This window comes from Delphinus delphis, chromosome 5 (genome assembly GCF_949987515.2).
Source record: "Delphinus delphis chromosome 5, mDelDel1.2, whole genome shotgun sequence".
Taxonomy (NCBI): domain Eukaryota; kingdom Metazoa; phylum Chordata; class Mammalia; order Artiodactyla; family Delphinidae; genus Delphinus; species Delphinus delphis.
This window is the reverse complement of record NC_082687.1, coordinates 108904324-108931621: the sequence shown is the minus strand read 5'-3', so window position 1 is coordinate 108931621 and position 27298 is coordinate 108904324. Positions and strand designations below refer to the sequence as shown.

The 27298-nt window shown below is 40.5% G+C and overlaps 1 protein-coding gene and 1 long non-coding RNA gene across 2 annotated transcripts in view; both read left to right on the top strand.

The window, feature by feature from the left end:
* The window catches only part of LOC138414087 (uncharacterized), a 92868-nt gene extending 83181 nt beyond the window's left edge, over positions 1-9687 (top strand). The window contains exon 4 of the long non-coding RNA XR_011246491.1: positions 8845-9687. This is a non-coding gene — a long non-coding RNA (uncharacterized lncRNA). The remainder of the gene's footprint in view (positions 1-8844) is intronic.
* A 7511-nt stretch (positions 9688-17198) lies between these two features.
* Positions 17199-27298, top strand: part of COL25A1 (collagen type XXV alpha 1 chain) — a 460694-nt gene continuing 450594 nt past the window's right edge. The window contains exons 1-2 of the mRNA XM_069540662.1: positions 17199-17495; positions 18573-18642. Coding sequence (XP_069396763.1) covers positions 17199-17495; positions 18573-18642 — 367 coding nt within the window. The remainder of the gene's footprint in view (positions 17496-18572; positions 18643-27298) is intronic.

Genomic DNA, 27298 nt, shown 5'->3' with positions numbered 1-27298 from the left:
AAGAAATTTACCCTTGTCCTCAGGTAAGTATAGGCCCCATGGAAGCTTGGGAACTCAAGCCCTAAGGGAAGAACTTTAGGAAGGAAGGGTGATGGAGAGCTTCAAACAGAAAGAAAATTGGGGAGAGTGCTGTGGTCAGTGCATCCAGTCTGTCATTACTTAGGGGAATAAATTAGCATTTGGATAAAGCCTGAAGTCATCATATATAATAATATAGACTCACCATTAATATTGAAAAAATCTGAGGAGATCTAAGCTTGAGTCAGAATAGACACAGATATAGGTTTCAAATGAATAAGACCAGAGGCAGGGACAGGATGAGATGCCAGGTTCAAAAAGCCGACTGTCGAGGTATGAACAGAGTATCACACAGTAGCTTGGAATGGCCAGCCGAACCCTGAGTGTGCTTAAAGTTCTCTTGCCCATGCTTGAGGCCTAGCCAACATTTTACAGTTTATGCAGAAGACTGAGAAAGAGAACGACATGACTTACCATTTTATTTATAAATCAGTTATCACATGATCATACCCTATACTTGCAAATTTCCCCGTTTTTCAAACTATGCTCTGACTTCCACATGTAAAGCATGATGTAGCAAGTATACCAGCTTTTATCTGCTCATTTCATTCTTGGTTTCTTATTGATGCAGGGTTATAGTTAAGACTGGCAAAGTCCCCAAATAAAACTCTTACTGGTTTATGGATCCTAGGTAAAGTGAAGCAATAATAAAAGCTAGCAATTATTGAGTGCTTGTTGTATACGAGGCACTGTCCTCAGCAATTTGCATATATATTGTCTTAATTCTCACAGCTCTCCTGAAACTTAAGAGGAAAAGGTACAGAGTGAGGAGGGGCAGAGCCAGGGCTCAAGGCCAGGTTAGTCTGACTTCAGACTGTATGCGGTTTTATTGTGTCAACTATATTTAACCATCAGACATAAAGATGCTTTGAAATCTCAGTGAATGTACCTGCAAGTCTTCCTTAGCTCAGCTCCTACCAAAAAGAGGTCATCCTCACCACCGCCCCGCACATCCACAGAAAGCACTCAGAAGGGAAGGGAGGCAGTGGGAGATCTTTCTCAGGGAAGCCTGGGCCATCAGGTAATGTTGGCAAAGACATCAGCACAATACAGCTCCTTTACACTCGAATGGAGCCCCTTAGGGTAACCCTCCCTCTCTCTGTGCTGCCAGCCTTCAACTCTCCCCACTCCCACATTCAGTGTCCGTTTCCCTTTGATCATTCTCCAGTGCGAGCTGTATTCTCTTCTTTTCTTTCCCCGGTAGTCTATGACAAATAGAGCCTGATGTTCTTCTCTTTGGGGGAGAACAAAGAGTGGTGGACCTTTAAATACACCGTTTCTTCATCTCTGTGGGGACAGGATCAATACAGAGATCATAAACCTACATACCTACAGAAAGGACATTTATTTAAATGACCGAAAGTGGTGGTGGTAAGGCCTTATTGTCTAGATTTTTTATAGAGAAAAATAGGGATAAAGTGTGTGTGTGTGTGTGTGTGTGTGTGTGTGTGTGTGTGTGTATGTAGGGGTGTGGATTTGAAGGCCCAAAATTCACTGATTCCAAGGAGAAGGGCTGAAAGCCGCATTTATAGGCCATTTTTCATTAGATTGAGAAAGTGAAACATGCAGGGTGTGAAGGATGATGGTGGGGGACTGATGGACAAAGTAGCCAAAGGGAGAAATTAAGCTCTCCCCAGGGAGGCGGCGTCTACTTCGCCCCAGCTGATGGTTGCCAGTTGGCAATGAGAACGGTTGCCAGATCTTCTGAGTTTTCAGAAGATGGAAATCCAGATTTTTTTTTTTAAATGGGAAATCTCCTATTTTTAAAACGCTGTGTGAGCCAAACAAAACACGATTGTGGGCTGAATTCAGTCTGTGGCCTACCATTTTGAGACCTTTGATTTATAGTCTTCCCAAAACACGACATTTCTGTTCCAATTTGTCATCTCAAGGCTTGTTCCTTTCAGACTCAGTTCATTTTCCGTACTCTGCCCTCCTCCTTCATTCCTTTATTATTTACACACATGTCTGACGCCCCCTCAAGACGATATTCTGTTGATAGCACGACTTGCATCTTTTTCAGTTTGGTATCTTCTCCATGGTTTTCTATAGTGCTTTAAATAGTGCAACACTCAGTGCTGGTTTAACAAGTGTTTGTTAAAGAATGCATTCTCAAAGCTAGTCCAGGGAAACTTGAAGCTGTACACGGGGTCCCTTTGCTGAAACACGATTTGCCTAAAAAACAAGTATCTGAAAGCCATTTTGGGATTTCCACTGTCAGTGATAGTCGACTGTAATTCAGCCCAAGTTTCTTGTAAAATCAACTAAAACATGTGGACAAAATATAGAAAACATCTTATTAAGAACATCAAAGACCTAATAAGAGAGTGAAGAATTGCTTTGAGAGAACAGGGAGAGTATAAAAGCACACACTGGTGAACGGATACATCTTTTACCCTGAGGGCATTTGCCGTGACTAGGAGGGGACAGCAACGAGGAGGAACAGGTCAATAAGTGGGTTAGGATTGGAGAAAAGATGGAGACCTTGGATTCACCCACTGCCCCTTGGCAGGGACTCTCCCCATGTCCTACCTCCCCTGCACCCAACATTAGCTACGTGACCTTTCTGGGGAAACAGCTGAGCAGTGCTTTAGGCTTTAGAGAGACAAGAGTAGTAACTCAGAAACATCTGGTCAGAAACCCCATGAGACACACACACCCTTTGCCCTGGGAGAGGTTGGTGACTTGACTTTCTAACGCTTGTAACTTCCTTTCCTTGAACGCGCTCGGATAAGGCTAATCTTAAGTGAAATGGTTCTTGAATTTGTGGTTAATGGAACTGTTAAAGCTCTACAAAGTTGGACTTGCCTGGTGGTCCAGTGAGTAAGTCTCTGCGCTCCCAATGCAGGCTGTCTGGGCTCCATCCCTGGTCGGGGAACTAGATCCCGCATGCATGCCACAACTAAGAGTTTGCATGCTGCAACTAAGAGTCCGCACGCCTCAACGAAGAGTCCACATGCTGCAACTAAGACCTGGCACAGCCAGAATAAACAAATAATAAATTAAAAAAAAAAAAAAAGAAAAGCTCTACAAAGTGTGCTGAACATTAGCCTGAGGCAGTACTCTTCTTATCCTCCGGGCCTCACCTTTTGAGAGCCCCTGTTTATATCCTTCTCTAGCTAGTCCCCTCCCCACAGAGTGAAGGTCCACCAGGGCTAGGGCATGTACCACCTAGTGCTGCCTCTGTACTCTCTCCCCGAGCCCCCGAGCCCCCTTCCTCCAACCATGCTCAGGATAGTGAACAGTGGAATTCCCTACCAAATGATGCCAAAGCCCATTTCCCAGGCCTCCACAAGCTGCTTCTTCGGACCCCTTCTCCAAAGGGCCTATCTTGCCATTGGGGTGTGCATTTCCAGGCCCCAGAGAGGGGCCAACGGGTAGGTTGTGTGTACGTGTGTGTGGACAGACTTTGACTGTGAGGTTGGGTCCCCAACAAGACCTTGTGGTGCTCGATTGTAGGACTCAAAGCAGGTTGCTGATCACTAGGGTCACTGAATATTTTGTAGTCTTGAATAGTTCCCTGACTAAGGGGCAGGGTTTAGATGCGCCACATTGAAAGGTGCATATAATTATCAAAATGTGGGGCTTGAGTTTTTTAGCCATTTGAATCAGATTTACTTTTGTAAGTGATACTTTTCTAACTGTTATCTAGATAGGTTTTGTATTCACTATATTCTAGCCTGTAATTTGTATAAATTCACCATCTGTTGTCATTAAAGAAGTATTCGTAAGGTGATAAAAAAAGTTTACTGAAAAGAAACAATCAATCATTCTAGGAACTTCATGAAGCTGAGGTTGTGTAAGGTTCCCTGAATTGTATTTGTTGTTATGATAGCATGAGATAGCCAATTCGTTGACAAAACTGTACTTCACATCAGTCTTGTTGTAAGACCTGGAGTCCCCAATCAGAGAAAGTTCCTATTCAGGTGTGAGATGTGTAATAGAGGCCTATATAATGGGTGGCCTGGAAAACTTAATACATGAGGTGATTAAAATATCCAGCCCACCTGGATCTTTGCCCACAGCCCACTGCCAGACCCCCTCCTGATGCCACACTCTATCCACTTGCAACGATTTTCAGCGAATACTAACTTCTAGGAATTTACTTAAATACGTGTCTTAGATCCAAACATATTAGTGACAAGAGTAAGAGCATGTCCATCATGTTAGCAATGAGCTAAATATCCCTTGTTCATTATAGTAAATGACATCTCAAAAAGTGACACCTCAGATATTCTTTGCAATGTCAACATGCTTGAGGAAAACTTGTTATTGCTTTTCACAAACAAGCACTTTCACTTTTAATAATAATTATTACAGATATTGAAATAACATGTCAAACACCTCATGTTGGGAGATCTGAACAAAATTTGTTAAAAAAATTTTTTTCTCCTAAAAAGCTATAAACTCTAACTGTAATAGTATATTTCAATTTTTATACATGTCTGTGGTAGATATGTTGTATGAATGAGATGCTAAACCCTGATGATTTTAATGTTCTCGTTTTGTTGAATACTTGGTTTAATGGAAAGAGGTTAGTAATCAAGTTTTTTTTCTATTTTTAAAAGTTGAGGTAAAATTCACATAACATACAATTAACCATTTTAAAGTATACAATTCAGTGTCATTTCGTGTATTCACAATGTTGTGCAATGACCACCTCTCTCCAGTTTCAAAACTTTTCCATCGCCCTGGAGAAAAACCCCTATGCCCATTAGTAATCACTGCCCATCTTCCCTCCCCCGCATCTCCTGGTAACTACTAATCTGCTTTTGTTCTCTATGGAGTTGCCTTTTCTGGATATATCATATAAAAGGAGTCATGCAATATGTGACCTTTTGTGTTTGGCTTTTTTCACTTACCGTGATGTTTTTGAGGTTCATCCAAGTTGTAGCATTTATCAGTACTTGGTTCCTTTTCATGGCTGAATAATATTCTACTGTATATATCATGATTTGTCCATCAGCTAATGAGTCTTTGAGTTGTTTCTCCTTTTTGACTATTATAAATATGCAGTAAACATTCATGTACAAGTTTCTGTGTGGATATATGTTTTCATTTTCCTTCAGTATATACCTAGGAGTGGAATTATTGTGTTATATGATAATTCTATATTTAACTTTTTGAGAAACTGCCAAAACATAGCCAAGTTTTATATACTCTGATTACCTTTGAATTTTAAACAATATATTGCGTCTTATTTATTTATTTATGGCTGTGTCGGGTCTTTGTTGCCGTGCACGGGCTTCTCTCTAGTTGTGGTGTGTGGGCTTCTCTCTAGTTGTAGCGTGTGGGTTTTTTCTCTCCGTAGTTGTGGTGTGCGGGCTCCAGAGCACGTGGGCTCTGTAGTTTGTGGCACGCGGGCTCTCTCGAGGCGCGCGAGCTCAGTAGTTGTGGCGTGTGGGCTTAGTTGCCCCGTGGCATGTGGGATCTTAGTTCCCCGACCAGGGATGGAACCCACATCCCCTGCATTGTAAGGTGGATTCTTTACCACTGGACCACCAGGGAAGTCCCTATATTGCATCTTTTTTAATAGCTTTATTGAGATATAGTTCACATATCATAAAGTTCACCCACTTAAAGCATACTATTCAGTGATTTTTAGTATATTCACAGGGTTGTGCAACCATAACTACAATTTTAGAACATTTTTATCACCCTCAGAACAAACTTTGTACCCTTTAGCAGTCATCTCCCATCCCCTCCATTACCCCCAAGCCTAGACAATCACTAATCTAATCTCTCTATATACAGATTTGCCTATTTTGGATATATTGTAAGAATGGAATCATACAATATGTGGTCTTTTGTGACTGGCTTCTTTCACTTAGCATAATGTTTTTAAGGTTCATCCACATTGTAGCACGTATCAAGTACTTCATTCCTTTTATAGCTGAATAATAGTCCACTGTATGGATATACCATATTTTGTTTATTCATCAATCAGTTGATAGGGATTTGTGTTGTTTCCACTTATTGGCCATTCTGAATAATGCTGCTATATACATATGTGTACAAGTTTTGGGGTAGATGTATGTTTTCAGTTCCTTTGCAGATATACCTAGGAGTGGAATCCCTGGGTTATATGGTAACTCTATGTTTAACTTTTTAAAGAACTGCCAGAATCTTCCAAAGTCTGTACTGTTTTGCATTTCCATTAGCAGTGAATGAAGGTTCCAATTTCTCCACATCTTCTTTTTTTTTTTTAAGATTTTTTTTTTGATGTGGACGATTTTTAAAGTCTTTATTGAATTTGTTACAATATTGCTTCTGTTTTGGTTTTGGTTTTGGTTTTTTGGCCGCAAGGCATGTGGGATCTTAGCTCCCCACCCAGGGATCGAACCTGCACCCCCTGCGTTGGAAGGTGAAGTCTTAACCACTGGACCATCAGGGAAGTTCCTCTCCACATCTTTAATAACACTTGTTATTATCAGTCTTTTTATTATAGCCATCCTAGTGAGTGTGAAGTGATATCTTGTTACAGTTTTGATTCATGCTTCCCTGATGGTTAATGATGTTGTGTATTTTTTCATGTACTTATTGGCCACTTGTGTATCTTCTTTGGAAAAATGTCTATTCAGATCCTTTGCCCATTTAAAAATTGGGCTGTCTTTTTATCATTGCCGTGTAAGAGTTCTTCGTATTTTCTAAATGCAAGTCCCTCATCAAATATACGATTTTCAAATATTTTCTACCATTTTGTGGTTTGTTTTCACATTCTTGATCTTTGAAACACAAACGTTTTAAATTTTGATGGAGCCCAATTTACCTATTTTTTTCTTTTGTTGCTTGTGCAGTTGATGTTGTATCTAAGAAATCATTGTCCAAACCAGTCATGAAGATTTACCCCTATGGTCCTTCTAAAGACTTTATAGATTTAAGGCTTTAATTATTTTAGGTTAATTTTTATAATATAATGTGAAGTAGGGTCCAATTTTATTCTTTTGCATGTGGATATCCAATTGTTTAAGTGATACTATATATTATTTTTTCTAAAACTATAAACGTTTTCCATACTAATACTTTCTTTTTTTTTGGCCATATTTCCCCATTTATGCCAGTGTTACCATCCCTCTTCCATAAACTGAAAACCTGGAGTTACTCATCTTCTTTCCTTGAATATTTTATCCCTGGGCTCACCACTCTGTATCACTACTCTTTTGAAATTTTTCTAATTATTTCAATGTCCATGTAGATGATCATTCCAAAAACCAGGTGTCTCAGTTTTTTTTTTTTCAACCTAATTATTTTGTTGTACAGCTTACCTCAGCCACTTGCCTCCAAGGTCATATTCTAGATCAGTAGTCCTCGATTAGAATTAGAATTAGCTCTCAATTAGAACTGGCTGGGGAGCTTTTAAGCAATACCAATGACAGTCCTCCTCCAGCATAATTACATCAAAATCTCCTGGGATATTACCTGAGCATCATTATTTCTAATGTGACACCAGGATTGAGAAACATTGCCCCAGACATTGCCATCACCAATAACTTTAATACTTTCCTTGTGGAAATATCAAGTATTCCACTCTTCATTTGCCACCTGCTAATTTTCCCTCTCACTGTTTTGAATAGACCAATTCCAATAAATCTTCTACTGGGATCTACAGTCCATTCATCTTAGCATCATTTCATTGGCTCTCATAACTCTAGTGTCTATACTTTCCTTATGTGGTAGTCTGTTATACTGATGGCCCCCAAGTGAATCATGCCTCCAGTATTCGTGCCTTTGTGTAGCGCCCCACACCTTGTCCCCTGCTCGAAATAGTGTTGGCTATGTGACTTGCTTTAACCACTAACATGTGGTGGAAATGACACCACTTTTTGAGAAGAAGCCCAGCTACCCTGCTGGAGAGACCATGTGAAAAGACCATACCAAGAGACTACGTGGAGAGGAAGAGGCCCTGAGGGAACACGTAGTAGAGCCATGAAATTCAAATGACAGTGAGAATCAAGGCTCCAGACAGTCCAGGTGATTTCAGTGTGCAAGGTTGAGAACCACTGATTTGTATGCTGATGGCTCCCAAATATGTATCTCTATTGTCCAATACAACTTTCTATGAAGGTCTAGAAGGTCCTTTATGATCGACCCTCCACCCTGTCATCCCTCTAACAGCATCCCTCCTTGCTTCCCCTTGCTTACCTAATTCCTACTGCAGTGACCTCCTTGCTTTTCCTCACACAGCCTGGGTATATACCCTCTTTAGGGCCTTAGCCTGTTCCCACATTTTCTGCAGTACTCTCCCCCCAGATATTTACATTATCCACATGTCTCACTCCATCATCATCTTCTGGTCTTTGCTCAATGCAATGGAATAAATGCTGTAATTGAGTAAATTTTGCTCATCTTGCTAAAATGTCAACTAACATATATCTATGAGAATATGGGAAGATAAGTGAATAATAAAAAGTTTTACAGTGCCCATTTTGGTGAGGATATGGAAAAAGGGAAACTGTTATGTGTTGACGGTGGGTGTTTAAATTGATACAGTAGCTTTGGAGAGTAATTTGGCATTATCTAGCAAAGTTGATCATGTATATATATCCTGTATGAAGTAGGAATATAGCTCTGGTGGTTTTAAAATAGGTTCACAAATTCTTTGATAGGTCTCCCTTTAATAGGTAGGGCTTAATTCTCCTCTCCTTGAGTAGGGGCTGGATTTAGGGATTCATTTCTAATGAATAGATATGATGGAAAGGACAGTGTGTGACTTCCAAGACTAGGTCATAGGAGGCATTAAGTTTTCTTCTTTACCCTTTCTCTTAGATCACTTGCTCTGTGGGGAAGCCAGTTGCCATGTCATAAGAACACTCAAGCAGCCCTTTAGAGAGACCCAAGTGGTAAAAAACTGAGGTCTCCTGACAAGAGGCAGGGAAAAAAAAATTTCTTGCCGACAGGCATGTGAATAAGCCATCTTGGAAGAAGATTCTCCTGCCCCAGTCAGGCTTCAGATGATCACAGCCCCAGCTGACGTCTTGACCACAACTTCATGCAAGAGCCACCCAGCTAAGTCATTCCCAAAGTCCTGTTCCACAGAGACTGTGAAATAATAAAATAGTGTTTGCAAATATCTTTTCCCATTATGCATCTTGTCTTTTCACTCATCTTAAGATGTGTTTTCTTTTTTAATAAACTGAAGTTCTTAACAATGTATTCCAGTTTATCAATCGTTTCTTCTATGGCTAGTGCTATATGTGTCTTATTTAAAAAACCCTGCCTTAACCTAAGGTCATGAAGATATTCTCCTATATTATCTTCTAAATGCTTTATATTATTACCTTTTATACTTAGCTTTTAAGCCATCTCCTTTTAATTTTTATTTATTCTATGAAGAAAGGATTCAATTTTATTTTCTTTCTGTGTGAATACACAATTGTCCCAGCCTAATTGATTGAAAAGCCCATCTTTTCCTCACTGCTCTTTAATGTCATTTCTTTTCCATATTAATGCCTATGTGTGGGTTTGTTTCTATTCTCTTTTTCTGTTTCTTTGGTTTAATTTCTGTCCCTGCTGCAATGCCAAACTGTGTTGATTGTTATACCTTTATAATATATTTCTGTATCTGATATATCCCAGTCCTCCTTTTGTTCTTCTTTTTCGTGAAAAGTATTGTAGCCATCTCTAAGTGAAAAGAGTATTACTTATGGTTTTTGAAATATAAAAAATAAAAAACTTGCATATGAATATTTATAGATGTTTCATGTATATAACAAAAACTGGAAACACTTCAAAGGTCCACCAACATGTGAATAAATGAACAAGTTGTTGTATACAATGCAGTATTACTCTGCAATAAAAATGAACAAATATCATTATATAAACACTATGGATAAATCTCGAAAACATTATGTTGGGCAAAGGAAGCTAGGCACATAAGAATACATACCTTATGCTTCTATTTGTGTGAAGTTCTAGAACATGCAAAACTAATCTAAAATGACATAAAACACATCCATGGTGGCCTGGGGAAAGGAATTCTTCAAATCATTCAATAGCTGAAAGGTTGCCATGTTGGTCTTCTATTCTGACAAACCAGATAGGACTAAAACCATGATTGGGATGTACAGGTGCCCCATGGTATAAGAAGGTACATTTTCTGGCCCTTCAGCATCTGTGGATCAGCAGATTTTGACACTTTTAAAGTAATAATAATAATAGCACCAATAAAATCTAAAACTTATATTGCACATAGTATCTACCAGGCATTGTAATGCTTTACATATCCCATCCCATTTATTCACTGCAAAAGGTTTTATGGGTAAGTATTATTATCTTTGTTCTACTCATGAGAAAACTGAGCTACAGAAGAGTCGAGTAATTTACCCCAAATCGCACAGCTATCAAATGGCCGAGCTGGATTATGAACGGGGGCAGTCTGGCCTTGGAGTTTGTACTTGTAACCGTGATCTGAATCAATGCTACAAACATGTTTTGTCTGCTTAGCATTATAACAAAAAGTTGATTTGAGAAGTTCAATGAAATGTTGTCTCTTGTTAGAATTAGCAATATAACTGGCAAATTTTGGGGAAAAATCCTTTAAGTGAAGTTATAACCCCGCCTAATTTAAGGTTTAAGAAAAAAATTCACCTCCTCCCTCCCGCCAATCAAAACAAAAATGAAACAACAAACCACATAAAACTGACTGCAGAGAGGAATGAGATTTTGGAGGACTTGTATTATCCAGATTATTGGATTCATACAGTTATAAGCCCTTTGCTTAACCAGGCTGTGTCAATGGGATCAGTTCCTTGTTCTGTCAGAAAGGGAATTTTTCAGCCCGTCACTAAGAAGCAAATGCTTCTTTTCTGCTCTTCTGCTCCTAAAGATATTTTAATTTGTTTGTGATTTATTGAAATTTGCCTGGCTCTGGGAGAGCTGCATCTTTTAAGTACACTTTATTGCCTACTCCAATCTATTTGGGAAACTTTGTCTTCTTAAAAGATGTTTCCCTGAGAGCACATTCTCATCTGAAGTCTATGAAGTAGCGTGCTCAATACAGCACACAATTTATTCTACCATTTGCTTCGTTAAGGTACCTAGAGGACATGGTGTGTGGTTATGGGTGTACAAAAATGGCCACAAATCCCCTCATACATTCGCTTCTGTTTGATAACTTTGATGGTGAACTCTGGTTAAAATTGCGGTTTTAGAAAACTAACCTCAAAAATTAATGGTGCTAAAAGATATTTTCTAACCAAACTGAAATATTTTTCTGTCAAGTAATTAATATCTAAAAATAGCATAATGTGATTATCCCAGTGATTTATTTTGGTCAGAGAATCTTTTTAAATACACATAAGACATAAAAATTTGGAGTGTGTGTTAGTTCACCTCTATGCTAAATATCCTCTATTGATGAGACTCTTAGAGGCTTATAGGAGTGGATTATGCCCTCCCTTTAAAAAAATAATTAATGCTTTTACCTGCGTTAAAAGCTCTTGGGGCTTTCCTGGTGGCACAGTGGTTAAGAATCCACCTGCCAATGCAGGGGACATGGGTTCGTGCCCTGGTTCGGGAAGATCCCACATGCCGTGGAGCAACTAAGCCTGTGCGCCACAACTACTGAGCCTGCACTCTAGAGCCCACGAGCCACAACTACTGAAGCCCGCGCACCTAGAGCCCTGCTCCGCAACAAGAGAAGCCACCACAATGAAGAGTAGCCCCTGCTCGCCGCAACTAGAGACAGCCCATGCTCAGCAACGAAGACGCAACGCAGCCAAAAATAAATAAATTAAATAAATTAATTAAAAAAAAAGCTCTTTCTTCTATCTTAATTTTTTCTTGTTATCTTGTTTTTCTCCCACTCACCTTCTTTCTCACTTTAACTTCCTGCCATGTTTCTCTGTCAGAAGTCTTTGTCTGTTTCTTTTTTTCTGGGGCCTGGAGATTGGTAACAGGAATTCTAGAGGAAGTGCTGAGTCCTGGGTCAGGATCCTGGCTAGGCTAGCATTAGTAGGAGGAGAGATGAGAGTGGATGTATCGCTTGACTAGTTTATTGTTTTTGACTTGTACCAATGGGAGGCATCAAAGAAATAGAACATATTTTACTCAGTTTAATCTGTCTCAATAGAGGGCATCCTAATTTCACATGAGATGGGAGAAGGCGTATCTTTCCAATTCTTTCCCAGTGGGCATGTCAGTAAAATAGGAATGCGTAAACATTGGAGAGACAGAGATTGTTATTGCGGGGCCTGCCAGGCATTATGGTGTTTTTCAATACCACTTAGGATGCTGTAGCAGATGAAGACTGATTTTCTTGTGACTGATTCTGTTAGTTTTCTACTGCTATTGTAACAGATTACCACAAACTGAGTGAATTAAACAACACAAACTTATTAATTATAGTTCTGATGATAAAAAGCCCTCAAATAAAAGAACTGGCGAAGCTGAGTTCCTTCTGGATGCTCTAGGGGAGAATTTGTTCCTTAACTTCTTCAGCTTCTAGAAACTGCCCATAGTCTTTGGCTTCCAAGTTCAAAGCTAGTATTCACATCACTCTGACCTCTGCTTCTGGTGTCATACCTCCGCCTACTCTGAAACCCTGCCTTCCTCTTACAAGTGTCACCGAAAGTGGGGTCCGGCTGCTCGCCGCTCAACAGCCAATAAAGAGGCCAGGTTGGTGGGAAGGAAAGTTTGCTTTATTTTGGGTGCCGGCATCCAGAGGGTGGGGAGGGCAGATGCCTGTCCAAATGCTGACTCTCCCCCTCCTACAACCAGTGGGCGAGAGCTTTTATAGGCAGAGGGAGGGGGCGACATGTAGAAACAGTACAGTCAGCTCTGACAGTCATCTTGAATTTGGTCATCAGTGGTCTGACGAGCGTCATCTTGATTGTGGTAGGTGCAGTTGATCTTCAGTTCCAGGGTTGGTTTCTGTTTCTTTGAGGCCAATTCTCGGAATCGTGGCAGCTTGTGTCATGGCTACAGGCTGGTCATCAGGTAGTTAACTTCTTCCACCTGGTGGGGATTTCAGTATCTACAAGACAGCTCACAGGATATGGCTCAGAATATTATCTACAGCCCTTGAGGAGGAGCTAAAGGTCCTTGACCATGCTTCATGACTAAACTATTATTTTTTGATCTCCTTTGACTGTTTTCCCCTGTTTCTGCATTTTCTCACTTCTCTGATTAAAATTATTCTTTGGCTAAAGTTTCTCCACAGACAAAAGGCAGGCAGAGGACATGGTGGTGGTGGGGGCAAGGACCATAGGGTCCTGCTCTGAAATCCTGCCTCCCTTTACATTGGGCCCACCTACATAATCAAAGAAAATCTTCCCATCTCAAGATACATAACTTAATGACATCTGCAAATCCATTTTGTCAAGTAAGGTAACATTCCCCATTAGAGGTTTTGGGGATTAGGATATGGACATCTTTGGGAGTCCATTATTCTTCCAGTCACATACCTGTTCTACAACCAGCTGCCTGCCTTTTACTCCTATTGATATCATTGATATCATCCAATTGATAAACTGGAGTCAGCTAGACTCTACCATTTTTCGTGCTATTTTTACTTTTTTGAATCCTTCTCCACATAGGAACCAAAACAACTGTGCTCTGATGAATCTACAGAACAACATGGGTTCAAATGCCCAGAGCTTTCTTGATCCACACATTCTCTGTGCTTGATGCAGAGAATCTACCAGGTTTGAAATCCTAGCGCTAATGACTGGCACATTTCTGGGGTATTGTGCCCACCTAAGAAAGTAAAACTTATCCTCTGGACAAAGATCCCAAATCCATAAAATTCGAACTCTATCTTTCCACTAAGATCTGGCAGTTCTGAGAGCCTGCAAGAGTTGTTAATGTACCTTCTCATGGCCAATTTCCACAAAGTATGATATAAGAACATTGCATCATCCAAATTAAACGTGTGACCCACTGTCAGCATCAGTCAGCACAGAAAGTGGCCTTTCTATTGAAATTTTAAGAGAATGATGCCTTGCCCCAAAGAAAAGTTCTTCATACTCTTTGTCTCTCTACTTTCATTAGAGAAACTGGCACGGAGAGTGTAAGGGGAAAGATGAGCGAAGAGGTAGGTGAGATGACAGACACCAGGTGGTGACTTGTAAGACATCATTTCTACCCTCAGGACAATATAAAGTACTGAAGGAATTTAGGTAGATGGGGAGGGGAGGATACAGGAGAAGTCAAAGGTTGTTTACTCGGTATTTTGGCTTGGGGATGCCGGATTAACAGTGGCTCCATTTACTGAAATGGAAAATAAACGAGGAAGAATAGAATTTGGAGGTAAGATGCCGGTCAAGTTGGAATTGCTTACAGGACATCCAAGTGGAAATGGTTATATGGCTCAGGAGAGAGGTTTGGGCTTGTAATATGGGTTTATGACTCACCAGTATAAGGACAGTAACTGACAGCGGTACTGGAGATAGTGTACAGCAGTGGTCCCCAACCTTTTCGGCACCAGGGACTGGTTTCCTGGAAGACAATTTTTCCACAGACCGGGGGGGTGGGGTGGGGGGTGGGTGGGCGGGGGTAGGGATGGTTTCGGGATGATTCAAGCTCATTACATTTATTGTGCACTTTATTTCTATTATTATTACATCAGCTCCACCTCAGATCGTCAGGCGTTAGATCCCGGTGGGGGTTGGGGGCCCCGGAAGAGAAAATGGCGTTAAGATAGAGTCCCGAGGAACACCAACATCTAGAGGATAGGCAGAGGAAAAGCCTGCAAAGAAGACTAAGAAATGGTTAGCGAGGTAATTGAAAAATCTGAAAGAGTTGACATGTTAAAAAATTTGTACCCACACCTTGGGTGCTATTATTGGAAACACATTTAATCACAATTAAATGTGACTTGAAAATTGTTTCTTTACATATAAGATGGGGCCAGTAATTCCTTACTTGCATCACAGGATTATGAGGTTCAAATGAAAAAGTGTATTTGAAAATATTTTGTAAAGTGTTACTCCAGTGGTCTCAAACTTTAGTGTGCCTCAAAATCATTAGGCGGATGTGTTAAAATACAGATTGCTGTGTTGCTGATTCATTAGTAATAGTAGTAGTTTCTGAGTCAGTAGATGTTGGGTGGGGTCCTAGAATCTGAATTTTGCATAAATTCTCAGAAGATATGGATCTTGCCGGTCTGGGGCCCCTCTTTGAGAACTACTGTGTAATACAAGTGTACGGAATTAGGCTTCTGATTTTATAGCAAAATTCACTGTTTTCCTCTGATTTGTGTCTGTTTCATTCCCTAATGTTTTCAAGCTTGTATCCTCCATCAACAACGTTGTTCAAACATCCTTACCCTGCTTCATACCTAGCAATACCCGTTTGCATTTATGAAAGATCAGTTTAGTGTAGTATTTTGTTGGTTTACAGTAATGAGCAGCAACCTAAGGTTAACTTGATTAAGAAGGATATGAAAAATATACGATATTTCTCATGAGGAGAAGGAGATAAGGAGGAACTTTTTGGAGTAAGAAGCGGGATTTTTTTTTTTTTCTTCAAAGTCAATTAGAGGTAGAATGCTACTTGTTACCTACTTTCAAAAATCCCCTTAGAGAACTTGTAATTTGATCCAGAGGGAGCAGCATGAGGAGAGTCAGGTAAGAGAGAAAAACTGACATCATTCTTCAGTTCTTTCCGAAATCCTGAGAAACGTGTGTACCTTAACACTCCCTTCTTCAATCCCACAAAACAGGGAATCAGGAAAATGCATTAGCACCCGCGTACGGACTAGTAACACAGGGCGGGAAGGAGTCACAGCCCCGTCAAGACAGAAGGATACTGGGGGAGGGGAGAGAAAACTTCCCCTAGTCGGAGACCGCAGCGCGGCCGTGGGAAGATAAGTGAAGTGGGGAAATGTATTAATACTTCAGGCGTCAGCCAGACACTTGGCCTCTGGGCATGTGGGAAGGTGAGGGAGGAGGGAAGAAGGCTGCACCAGAACGGGAGCGCTAGAGCTCCCGCCGTTGATTTAGAGGGAAGACCTAGAGCGCTAGAGCTTTCTGCTTCCCCTCTTTCCTCCTGGAGGCCATTTCTCCATATTTAACCGGGATAAAGAAGGGGCGCGGAGCCGAGTCAGAAAAAGCCAGAGTTGCCTCCTCCCCCCATAGCAGACCTCTCTTCGGCCCCCGGCCTAGGCGGGAGAACTGGCCTTAGGCGAAGCTGAAGTAACTCCGTAGAGGGGGGAGGGGTCGCCAAGCTCCTCTCCAATCGCCGTGGCCGCTCCAGCTATTTGCATATATTATGGGGGCTCAGCTCCCAACCGAGCTCCCCGCCCGCCCCTCGGGGGTTCTCCCCCGCCCCGCCCGCGGGCTGGGCGAAGGTGAATACATTATGCTAATGAGGCGGGCTTCTGCCCGGGCTTGGGAAGGGGGCGCACTGCAGTAGAAGCCGCGGGCTGGAGGCCCCGCGCCGGGAGGGGGTCGGGGGAGGGACGCCGCTGTCGGAGCGCGCGCGCACTTACACGCTCACACACACACTCACACACGAGCATCCCGAAGGGTATTTAAGGCTCGCAAACGCGAGGCTGCGGAGATACTTCGGGCAGCCGCGACTTCGGCCTCGCGACTCGCATTTTCTCCTTGGGGATTTCGTTTTCCTCTCTCCTCTCCCCCTTGGCCACCCCTTTTGCACTGCACTCTCGTGGTCTCTCTCAGCCCTTTCACCTGGAACTGAATCCAGGTGGGAAGCAGGTCGGCGTGAGGAAAGACACCGAATAGGTAGAAATAAGGCAAACTAACAGAGGCGCAACAGGTCCGGTGCTCTGCGGCGAGGGCGAGCGGCGGCCCCTCGCAGCGCCTTGGCCGCTGTCTCTTGGACCCCGCGCGGCCGCTCTCCTCAGAGGAGGACCCCGTCCTTTGAGGGGCCAGGAGGGACACCCGGGTGGGTTTCATTCCGGATTTTAGCTTATTGCCACCAGTCCCCGGACTGAGGGTGCTTTTCACTCGCAGCTGGGAGGGGAGAAGAAAGCGGAGGATGGTCCACGTCTGCGGGTCTCGGCGCTGATCCATCGCCGCGCCCCGGCTCCGACTCCGCCAACTAGTTGTGCAGCCACCGGGACTGAACTTTGGAGGAAACGTCCTTTTTCTTTCTTTTACGATTATTGGAGGTGGTAGAGGGTGGGAGGCGAAGCCGAGACAGCCGACCCCGCCACGATGCTGGTGAAGAAGCAAGCAGGGAAAGGAGGGGGGCGGGAGCCGGGCTCCGAGGACCGGAGCCCAGCCGGGCAGCGTTGTGCCCGGACCGTGTCCCCGTGCGCCGCCCTGGCCGCCCTCCTGTCAGTAGTGGCCGTGATATCTTGTCTGTACCTGGGGGTGAAAACCAACGACCTCCAGGCGAGGATCGCCGCCCTCGAATCCGCCAAAGGAGACCCTTCCATCCGTCTGCTGCCTGATTGTCTGGATCAGCTCAAAGCAATGGTGCAAGAGAAAGTGGAGCGACTTCTGGCTCAGGTGTGAAAGGCTGGGGTGTTTTGCACGTGGATAACATCTTGCACAGGCGTGATTCTGTGTACACGACCAGCCTCTGCCTTACTGTATGCAGACGTGGTATGGCTGTGTGTACACATATATGCTAGGCCACCATCTCTGCTCACTGTAGCATATATTTGTATATGCAGACACTTCGATATCACCCTCTGTGTCTCTATCACCTTCCCTTACTCTTCTTAATGTTTGCATGCTAAACATATATGGAGGTCTAAAGGGGGGAAGGGTGGCCAGAAGGGCAGGGTGGCATTTCAGCTCTTTTTAGTTTCTGGAGTTGCATGTGGATCTTTTGCAATGTTGTGGAGAATATTCCTTGCGGAGATAACATCTGTTATATCCTTTTTAAGGTATAAGAAGGTTAGGACCATAGGTGTTATTAATATGCAGAAGGGAATCACTCTTAAAAGTGAAATAATTCTACATATGATTTTAGATCAATTATTTCACACATTGAATGTTTTCATATTAAATGTTTAAAAAGAAAAAAATAGTAGCTTGATTTTTTGGTAAAGGATGCAGTGCCATGGGTGTTTGTGAATGCAGAGCCATTGGAGTTGAGAGTTGAAAGGAATCTGTGTTAGGTTTATCAAAACCAGGGGTGTTTTAACTACAGTTAGGGGGTTTTCTGGAACTTGCTCTTCCAACGGAGAGGCTGTTTGGCCGTAGTGGCAGGACAACATGATAAGCAGTTGACCTTTATGTGTAAAATACTGGTTGTTTTAAAACCCCTAGCTTACCTAGAACTGCAACATGTTAATGCTGGTTTTTTGCACTGACTGAATATGCCTGAGCTGAGAGAGAGGGTGATGGTAGTTGAAGAATGGAGAAAGATGTTACACAAATCCAACAGTCTTGATACCATGTGAATGGTCATTTTCTTTTTTTAGGACTTGGGTACTGTTACCTTTTGACTAAAGTCCAAGTACATATGTAAACGTTAGTTATGCAGGCTGGTAAATCAGGCATAGGGCCAGAGTTCCTAAAGAATCCATTTTTCTACAATACTACTGATGATTGTTAATACCTCTTCTTTTCCTACAGAAATCCTATGAACATATGGCTAAAATAAGAATCGCAAGAGAAGCACCTTCAGAGTGCAACTGCCCAGCAGGTAAAATGGAACTTATTTCACAAAGTTTCCTCCATAGCAGAGCATTTTAAAACAAAGGTCCTGTGTCTGTCAAGTCTACCTGTAATAATAGTAAAGAAAGAATGCAGACTCAACTTACTTTAATAAAATCAACATGTCTGGGTAAAAGGATGGCAAATAAAGCCCAGATATTATTTTAAGCAGCATACCAAGGTCTGTTAAGGGAAAGCAAAGAAGGTAGAGATAATCACCAAAGAAAATACAGGCAAGGTGATGTCCAAAGACAAAGTTCTTAGATTCAAAGATGGAAAATTATTCTTTAGTTTTATTCAATTTTAATATCTATGGTGAAAAGGACTGCAGAACACGTTAGATTTGAATTCCTTAGTGGCTAATGTTGCATTAGTACAGGTTTCTGTTTGACAAACGATTATGTTAGTAGACCTTGCCTGCTTTTATTTTCTATCAGAAAGGTTCTCTCGCCTATCCTATAGGAATGAGGACTGAAAGGAAATTAGTTCTTTATCTTGAGCTGTTCATTACAAACTATTGCATTCTCAGTGACTTCTCAGAAAAGGTTCTTATATTTTTACCATTTTTCTGTGTGGCTTTAGGGAACTATATTAATTTAATGACAGCATATTAGTAGAAGGATGAAGAAGAGAGACATTGATGAATAAAACCCCCTGGGTAATCATTAAATCTTCTTTCACAGACCTCTGAGGCTTGGTAGTCAGTCATCTGTAGACCTAAAATTTAGAAGCCCTTGGAATATATCCATTGGAAAATGTCTAGTGGATTCAACTGATAGAAGTCGTGAAAAACTTCCATGAGTCTTGAGATTTTTGTTTCAGATCAATGGTGTTAATGTATTTATGAACATTTTAGTTTCTTTGATCATCATGTATAGAAAAGTGAGTCTCTTACATTGTTTTTCATGTTTAGGAACATGATACTTAGATACTTACACTGTATGGAAAGGCTAGTTCCTGAATTTTTTTCACATTCTGAGGTTTTTTTGCCTCATGCTAATTTGTTTTGACACAGCTAAACCAGGCACAATGTTTAGAAATTTCAAATGTCAACTCCTGATTGAACATCATAAAATTTTTACTATTTATGTTCTGCTATATTGTTGACCATAATGGAGCTGTATTTTTTAAAACTGAAGCCCTTTCAATTGAGAAGACATATACATTAGGTAACAGGAAAACAAAGAGTTAATGTTTTACATTGTAGGTTTCATTCTTAGTTGTTTTAAGTTGGGAAAGACCTCAGAAGTCAGAAATTCAAAGAAGGCACTTTTCTAGTGCAGGAATTAACTCATAACAACCTCACTGGCCTGTAGGGATTATTTAAATTCCCAAGACAGTTGGTACAGGACTTCACTGATCATACCACTCAGAATCCAGTGTTTTCTGTATACAGTACTCTTGCTAGCTGTGTGAAAAATAACTGGTATTTAATTAATTGGATTCTTAGTGAACTTGGTAAAAAGTAGAAAAGTAACAACCACAGCACTGAGGGTTTTTTCTGGGTATTTTAACTGCTTCATGATGTCTGATGTAAGCTGGTGGTTGAGGTCTAATCTGTAATCTGGAAGAAAGCCATTACATTTACAGTTCACCTTATATTATCTTGGAAGATCATTTTGAACCATTTTTCTTCTTAACATTAATTTAACAATAAATGGTGATTTCACCATGGTAACAAATAAATAAATAATACATGGTGATTTCCTTGGCGTTTTTGTTGGCTCTCCCTAATGGCTGCTTTACTTTCTTGCCACCACTAGAGCTCCACATTACACCAGTTTTCACCAGGTTACTTGAGAGGTAAACTTTTGAAGGTGCATATTCCAACACACAGAATTAAACGGGTTTCTTGCTGACGAATCACCGTTACAGAAACACTCTCTTCTGCTTGTGGAATAATTAGACATCATCAAAATAAAGGCATTATGTTGAAAATAGTATCCTGGGGAAAACCAGCTATTTTGAATTATGGTCAGTGAGGTATTGTTTTAGGGGATGAATGGGCTGGCCAAGAGGATTAGAAAGTAGATACAGTACTTCCCACCTGGTTTGGCTTTTACCTTCCTTTACAGTGACTAAGAGTTGTTACCCAGACATCTGTTCATAGGGCAGAGTGAGACAAGTCTGTGACCTCAGCTCAGTTCCTGTGGACAGATGCCCACCCCTTGAAGTTAACACTCTTGTTGACAGTCTCCGTCTCAGAGCCAAGGACTGATAGCAAAGGACTAATGCTGTGTTGTTTACGTTCACTTTTGATAGAATTCAGTCCCAGTGAAGTTTATCCAGGTAGGCTACAAGAAATTATAGAATTGAAAGCTTTTTTTTTTTTTTTTAGCACAAGAAGGAACTTTTGTGGGAGAGGCATGAGAAAGACTGTTACCGAATGGTTTTTCATTGAATGGTTTTTCATTGAATGGTTTTTCATTGAATGGTTTTTCAAGCATTCTCTCATTTAATCTTCACAACAACCCTGAGAGTTAAGTATTAGTGATCTCATTTTGCAGATGGAGAAGCTAAACTCAGAGAAAGTGACTAACTTAACATAGTAAAGGCAAGGTCAGGATTCATGCCCACATCTGACAGAATCAAAACCCAAAGTCTAATGAGGAATTGAGAATGAGTATAGGTTTTGGAGCTGGACAGTTCTGGATTGGAATCTTGCTACCTTCCTCCTAGGTTGATAATTTACCTTAAGTCTGGTGTATTATTGGCCAGTCATTAGATGACAGCAGTTACTATTCTTTTTAATATATTGTGTGTTACTTGACTCTAATGTGTCCATGGGGACATATGATATAGGTGGGAAAACTGAGGCCTGAAGATGTATAACTTGCTCAAAGCCTCATGGCTAGTTAATGGCAGCTTTTGGACTAGAACACCATATGCTTAATTAAACAAATATATCTGTAGATCATTCATTATTCAGATAATCAAATGAGTCAGTATCTCTTGGTGCTATATCAGTGAAGATATCGTATTAGTCTACTAAATTATTTTTACCAAAATTATAGGAAAAACTTTTGACCTTGAGGTAAGCCATGATTGAAGTAGGTAGAACCTGGGCTTAAAAGAGTATGGGGATAAAGAATGTACTTACAGTCTTCGTACCACATGTTTACAAAAAGAAGCACTTTATCTGACTCATTTTCACACTTATTTTTTAACAGCTTTATTGAAATATATTTTATAATATTTAAGTGTATGACTTAAAGATTAAAAAAAAATTATGGAGCTGGGCAGCCATCACCACAGTCCAATTTTAGATCACTTCATCATTCTCCAAAATTCACATTTACTTTTTTCATGTGCTCAGGAGAAGCTCTATTTCTTGAACATTTGCTTTAAAGAAATCTTGAAATAAAAATTTAAAAACCGTACAAATTAGAGTTCTGTTTAGCAGCATATTTGATTTAACAGTAGCTGAACCATGGAAATTCAGCTGTCATCTGTGGCTTGGCCTCTGTAAAACTTGACCTTCATAGGAGAGAATAAATCGGCTCTTTCCTGTGGCTGTACAATTCCATTCGGGGTTCTGTTCTTAGAGTCCTACATAAAGTATGTACAAATCAGGCATATTTATGGGAAGGTTTTAAGTTCCAACTGTTAAAGAACACTGGGAACCAGGCAGCCAACCAAAAGATGTTTCGATCACAAAGTTTTCTGTACCTTACTCATTAGTTGTGTTGCCTGCCCAGGGTGTTAGATGAAAGAACCTCTGGGACATAATGGACAGAGAACGTGAGTGGGCAATAAAGAATCCAGTGTTCTAGTCTGGATGACCGATAGTGGGCTTTCTTCCATGACAACATTTCTGGAGGAGCAATCAGGATCTGCCAGTAGGACTGCTTTAATGATAGACTCTGCTATATTCAGATAAAGAACGTTTCCTGATCAAGGGATTGCTTTAGTGTCATTGGGGTCATGGAATATAGATCTGTAAATTAGTTCAACAAAAAATTCTGAAGATATTATGTCTGACAAATGAGAGAAATTTGGGGGAATCCTAAAGAGTATATTTAGGCTATTCTTAAATCTTATTTTTGAATGAGATATATTGATTTTCTCTCATACCAAATAAAATTTTGATAAAAATATAGCAAAAAAAAAAAAAAAAAAAAAGAATCCAGAGTTCTAACCCTGGCTTTACCATTAACATGTTGTACAATCTTGGGGAAATCACTTCCAAGAATGACTTACAGACTCTGTTTTCATATCTCTGTTTTCATAATAGGAGTGTTGGACTAGAGTGATTTTGAAGGGCATTTGTCAATTCTCCAGGTATGAAGAGACTGTGTGTGCTAAATATATAGATACAGGAAAAATGCTGATGAACAAGGCAGACTTGGTATCTGCCCTCATGGTGCTTACATTTCAATGAGGATGACAGGCATTTAAAAATGACATGAATTTACAGCCATGACAAGTACAACCAAGAAAAAGTACAGTGTGCTTTGGAGCACATGACCAAAGTTTCTTCTGTACTGTTAATACTATGGATTTTTTTTTTTCTTTTCATTGGGGGTGGGATGGGAAAGAGAAATTCACAGTAGGAGAAAATCATAATATGAGAAAATCTGGCTTCTGATTACACATAAGAGCTCTAGCAATGGATAAAAAGCTGGTTGGCATAACCTCACCTGGCTTTTGGCTTTCCAAGAATTTATGGCCAGATGAAGGTGCACTGATAGCTGGTTTACGCTGATAGCCAACTGAAACAGAAGGTGGCTTTAATATATAAAAGGTTGTGATCTGTTTGTCTACATTTCTCCTGAAAGCAGTGAGATTTGGGCTGAATAAGAGTTGAAACTTCCTGCCTGGTGGTACTGAACAGTTCCACTGGACCTGGCTCCTCTATGTTCACAGATAATGATGAAATAATGTAACACGTCTAGTCATCTACTCAGAGAGTTTAGCTAGAAATAAAAAAGATATATTCCATAATTTCCGAGGTTCTTCCACGTCCTCCAAGTCTATGAAAATGGTTGGATACAAAGTAAGATTAAATGTAGGCAAGTAGAAGTACCTCCGATTCACAAATATGAGTGATACAGCCTCTGGTGACTGCTTTTGTGGCATCGTCTCAATTTGGGGAGGAAATAAAGGTTAACTGTAGCTTTAAGGTTGTGCACCCTTTCCCATCATATGAGAAGACCTTTAAATTACCTTGCTAACATAAATCTACTTTATCATATAAAACTGAATTTCCTACTAGCATGGTTTTTCACTCATGCTGTACATTTTTCTTAACCGGCTACAAGATGAATGGAAAGCGTGCATCAAGTAAGGACATAATAATGTATAGATTTTCAATTATGTAAGGTAAAGAAATTATGTAAGGTACAGAAATGGATTTGTAGAAAGAAAGCAAGTTAAAATGCCATAAATAACAGGTATTCCCTTCCTCTCCTAAGGCCAAACAATACAATGTGACATCTGAGTGCCTTAAAGTCTTCATGTTAAATGGTTTCAGTCCTAATGAGTACAGCAGTTTGGGTGTAACATTTTTAGTTGGTCAGTAGTGACAGCTGGCAAAATGCCTCGGTCACCTGAAGGACCGAGGTCAAATTGCCTCTTGAAGCGGTGTTCTTGTTTCTTAGTAGCTTCTCCTCTGTTTCTCTTGTCTAAAAGTCATTAAGAAGCAAATCCTTCAAATATTCTTTTCTCTTTCTTACTTTAGCAATTCTGTTTTTCCATGAGCCGGGAATTATTTAAGAGAAGGATATGCATTCTGCATAAGTGTTAGTTCTTTCTAGCTCAGTTGAAGAATGTGTAGGTACAAATAACCTCTCAGGATCTTAATAACCTGTAGTGCTTCTGATTGGTTTGTAACTATGTAAAGTCAACTACGTGGCGTTTTAAAAAACAGTATTTGAATGTCAAGATTAGGTCTAGGAATGAAGGAGGAGGGCATCCTCTCATTGACAAGATTAGGTGAATGGAGAGCTGGTGGGGAAACGTGTCAGAATCTGGACCGTTTTACAGTTCAGGGAGGCATTGTCTGCTGCGGGGGGAACCTCACTAGACACTCATCAAAATGACATCAATCTATGTTATCCTGAGTGGAAACCATCCAAAACCTATTATGAAAAAGTGTTTTTATTCCATCCTTCCACATTATAGATGCTACTTGGTGGTTTGTTGGAAGCTGAGAATGGGAAAACAATGTATGTGTCAGTCTGGGCTGCAGGCAATAGCCCAGTATGTGACTGCTAAACACAGAAGCATCCCCACCCTCCCTGTTGGCCAATATGGGTGAAGTTCCACACAGTGGTTTAATGCACCATGATATTTAACACTTATCTTTTTAGAATTTGTGTTAAAAATGACTGTGGCACACCTGCATACTGAATTCTTAGACATGCGTAGTTAGTTTCATTTGGGATGTGTTTAGCAACGTTGCAATTAAAAAATGTTTTATGGTCAACTTTTAAAAAGGAAGAGATGCAGAAGAGTGGGAAGCAGAAGTAAGTGGAAACCACTTACAAATTAAAATTGAGCACTTTTCATTGGTATCATATATTCCTTCACCAGAGTATTCTATGCCCTTTAAATGATAGAATTCCTTGAAGAAATGCCACCAGATGGCAGGCACCTTCCTTTCGTGACCACAAGGAGGGAGAACTGAGCTGAATAGTGGGACTTCCTCTGTTCTGTCAGCTCCTTCTCACTTAAATTCCTAGCAGACTTCTGTTTGCTATGGAAAAGTTTAATGGAAGGAGCAAGTAATTTCTTCCATCTATATTTGAAGACTAGACTGTCCTATCAGCTTTAAGATATTTAGAATAACCTAGTAAATTTCACATTTGTATTAGTCAAAACGTTCAGTTGTTTAGTAGATAAATTCACATATATGAACTTGAGACTCGTATTCCAGTAGCTAGAATAAATGAACTAAATGTAATTGAATTTACCAGTTGGAGATTTTGTGCTTATATTTTGTAATTTCTCAGAATCAAGAATCATTTGGAATCACTATCGTGATTTTGACGTCACTTCATCTGGAGTCTCATTTCAGCTTCAGTCACCACATAATGTGATAGTTGGAATGCGTTCTTTATTTTTCTCCTACTGTGTCCCTTCGTCTGATCACTTCGTCTGACTTGCCAGGAATGCCAAAAACTGTCTGTTTATTTGTATATTCATAATTTAGATTTTAGGAGCTCTAGGCTTCTGAATTATGTACACAGAGTTTTTATTCTTATATTTTACATGTAGTCAGCACATATTTAAATACAGTTTAGGCTAAGTGGCTGAGTAAATTGGATGAATCGTAGGCAACGCTAGCTTGTGCATTATGGTAATATCAAGAGTCAGAATATGTCTAACTAGAAGTAGGCCTGGTCGTGTCAAAGGTAAAACCTACTTTCCTTTTTTTTTTTTATCAAAGAGTTCACATGTAACGGAGAGTGAAAAGGGGGAGGAAAAAGCCACCCTTATCTTGTAATCTCTTGGAATCATATCTCTTTACCATCACATTTATCAAGCTTGGTACTTTAGAGTTCCTGTTATAATGTAAATCTGGACAATTGTTAGAGAGTTGGAGCAATTCTCCATTATAGCTCTGTCCCCAGCACCCTCTTTTGCTCTCGTAGCAGCTAATTGCAGGGAGAAATCTCATAGGAGTCTCTCCGTCCAGTCTATTACAGGGCCAGAATCGTAGTATTACTTTTGATCCTTGAGATGCTAGAATTAAATAGGCCTGGAAAATTGGCACAGTTCTTTCCCAATATTCCTGTATCTTAGGTCAATTCTGACAGTTATTAAAGGTAAGTTGTTTGTATTACGCTTCTAGGAATTGTGAAACTCCAATTTCTGTCCCAGGGGATCCAAAATCCTGCTGGCATTTAAAAAATGTACATGATATGATCATAAGATAAAATATTTCCATGAACCATGCATAAAAATCAACCATTTGACTTTAAAGTCATGCTAGAATTGCTGTCAAATTCTAGGGCTTTGCCAGTGAACTTTGGAATACTAAAAGTCGTTTTTCTACTAAAAAAATAGGGCTCAAGGTCAGAGCAGACGAAGTTCGAATGAACACAGGCACCTTAAATAGCTGCCTTTCTGAGGATGGTTATTAACCTGGTTGGGGGTCAAGTGAGTTAAGTGTGTCAAGGACCAGGTGTCCCTGTGGGCAGACCCTGATGCTAACTGCTAAGTGGTCTCACAGCGTAATTGCCTTCCACTTCCTGAGGGAGTGGGTTGTGATTCCATTTCTACCAATCTCATTTATGAGCTCCATGGCTGGGGTTCTGGTTTGTATCTGTGTACCTCTAGGGCTTATTGTAGAGTTCTCTACAGAAAGTTAGCTATAAAAATTCGTAATGATTATAATGAAGATCTGTCAACTTGATTTGGTTGAGAACTTTTATTGTGACTTATCTCTTTACATACACTAATATCCTTATCCCCATGCCTTTTAACATTTTCCCTGAGGTCTTTGTGAGCCAAAACATATTAAAAATAATACAAACCTTAGAGTTCAAGTGGTTCAGGTGTTTTCTAGCATTTCTTAAGGAGGCTGGACCTTTAGAAAATATCTTAGGAGGAAATCCAGTATATGAAATTGGATACAATGTCACCTATACACACAATGATTGACCTTGGAGGTCAGAGGGGACAGAGGCCAAAACCCTATA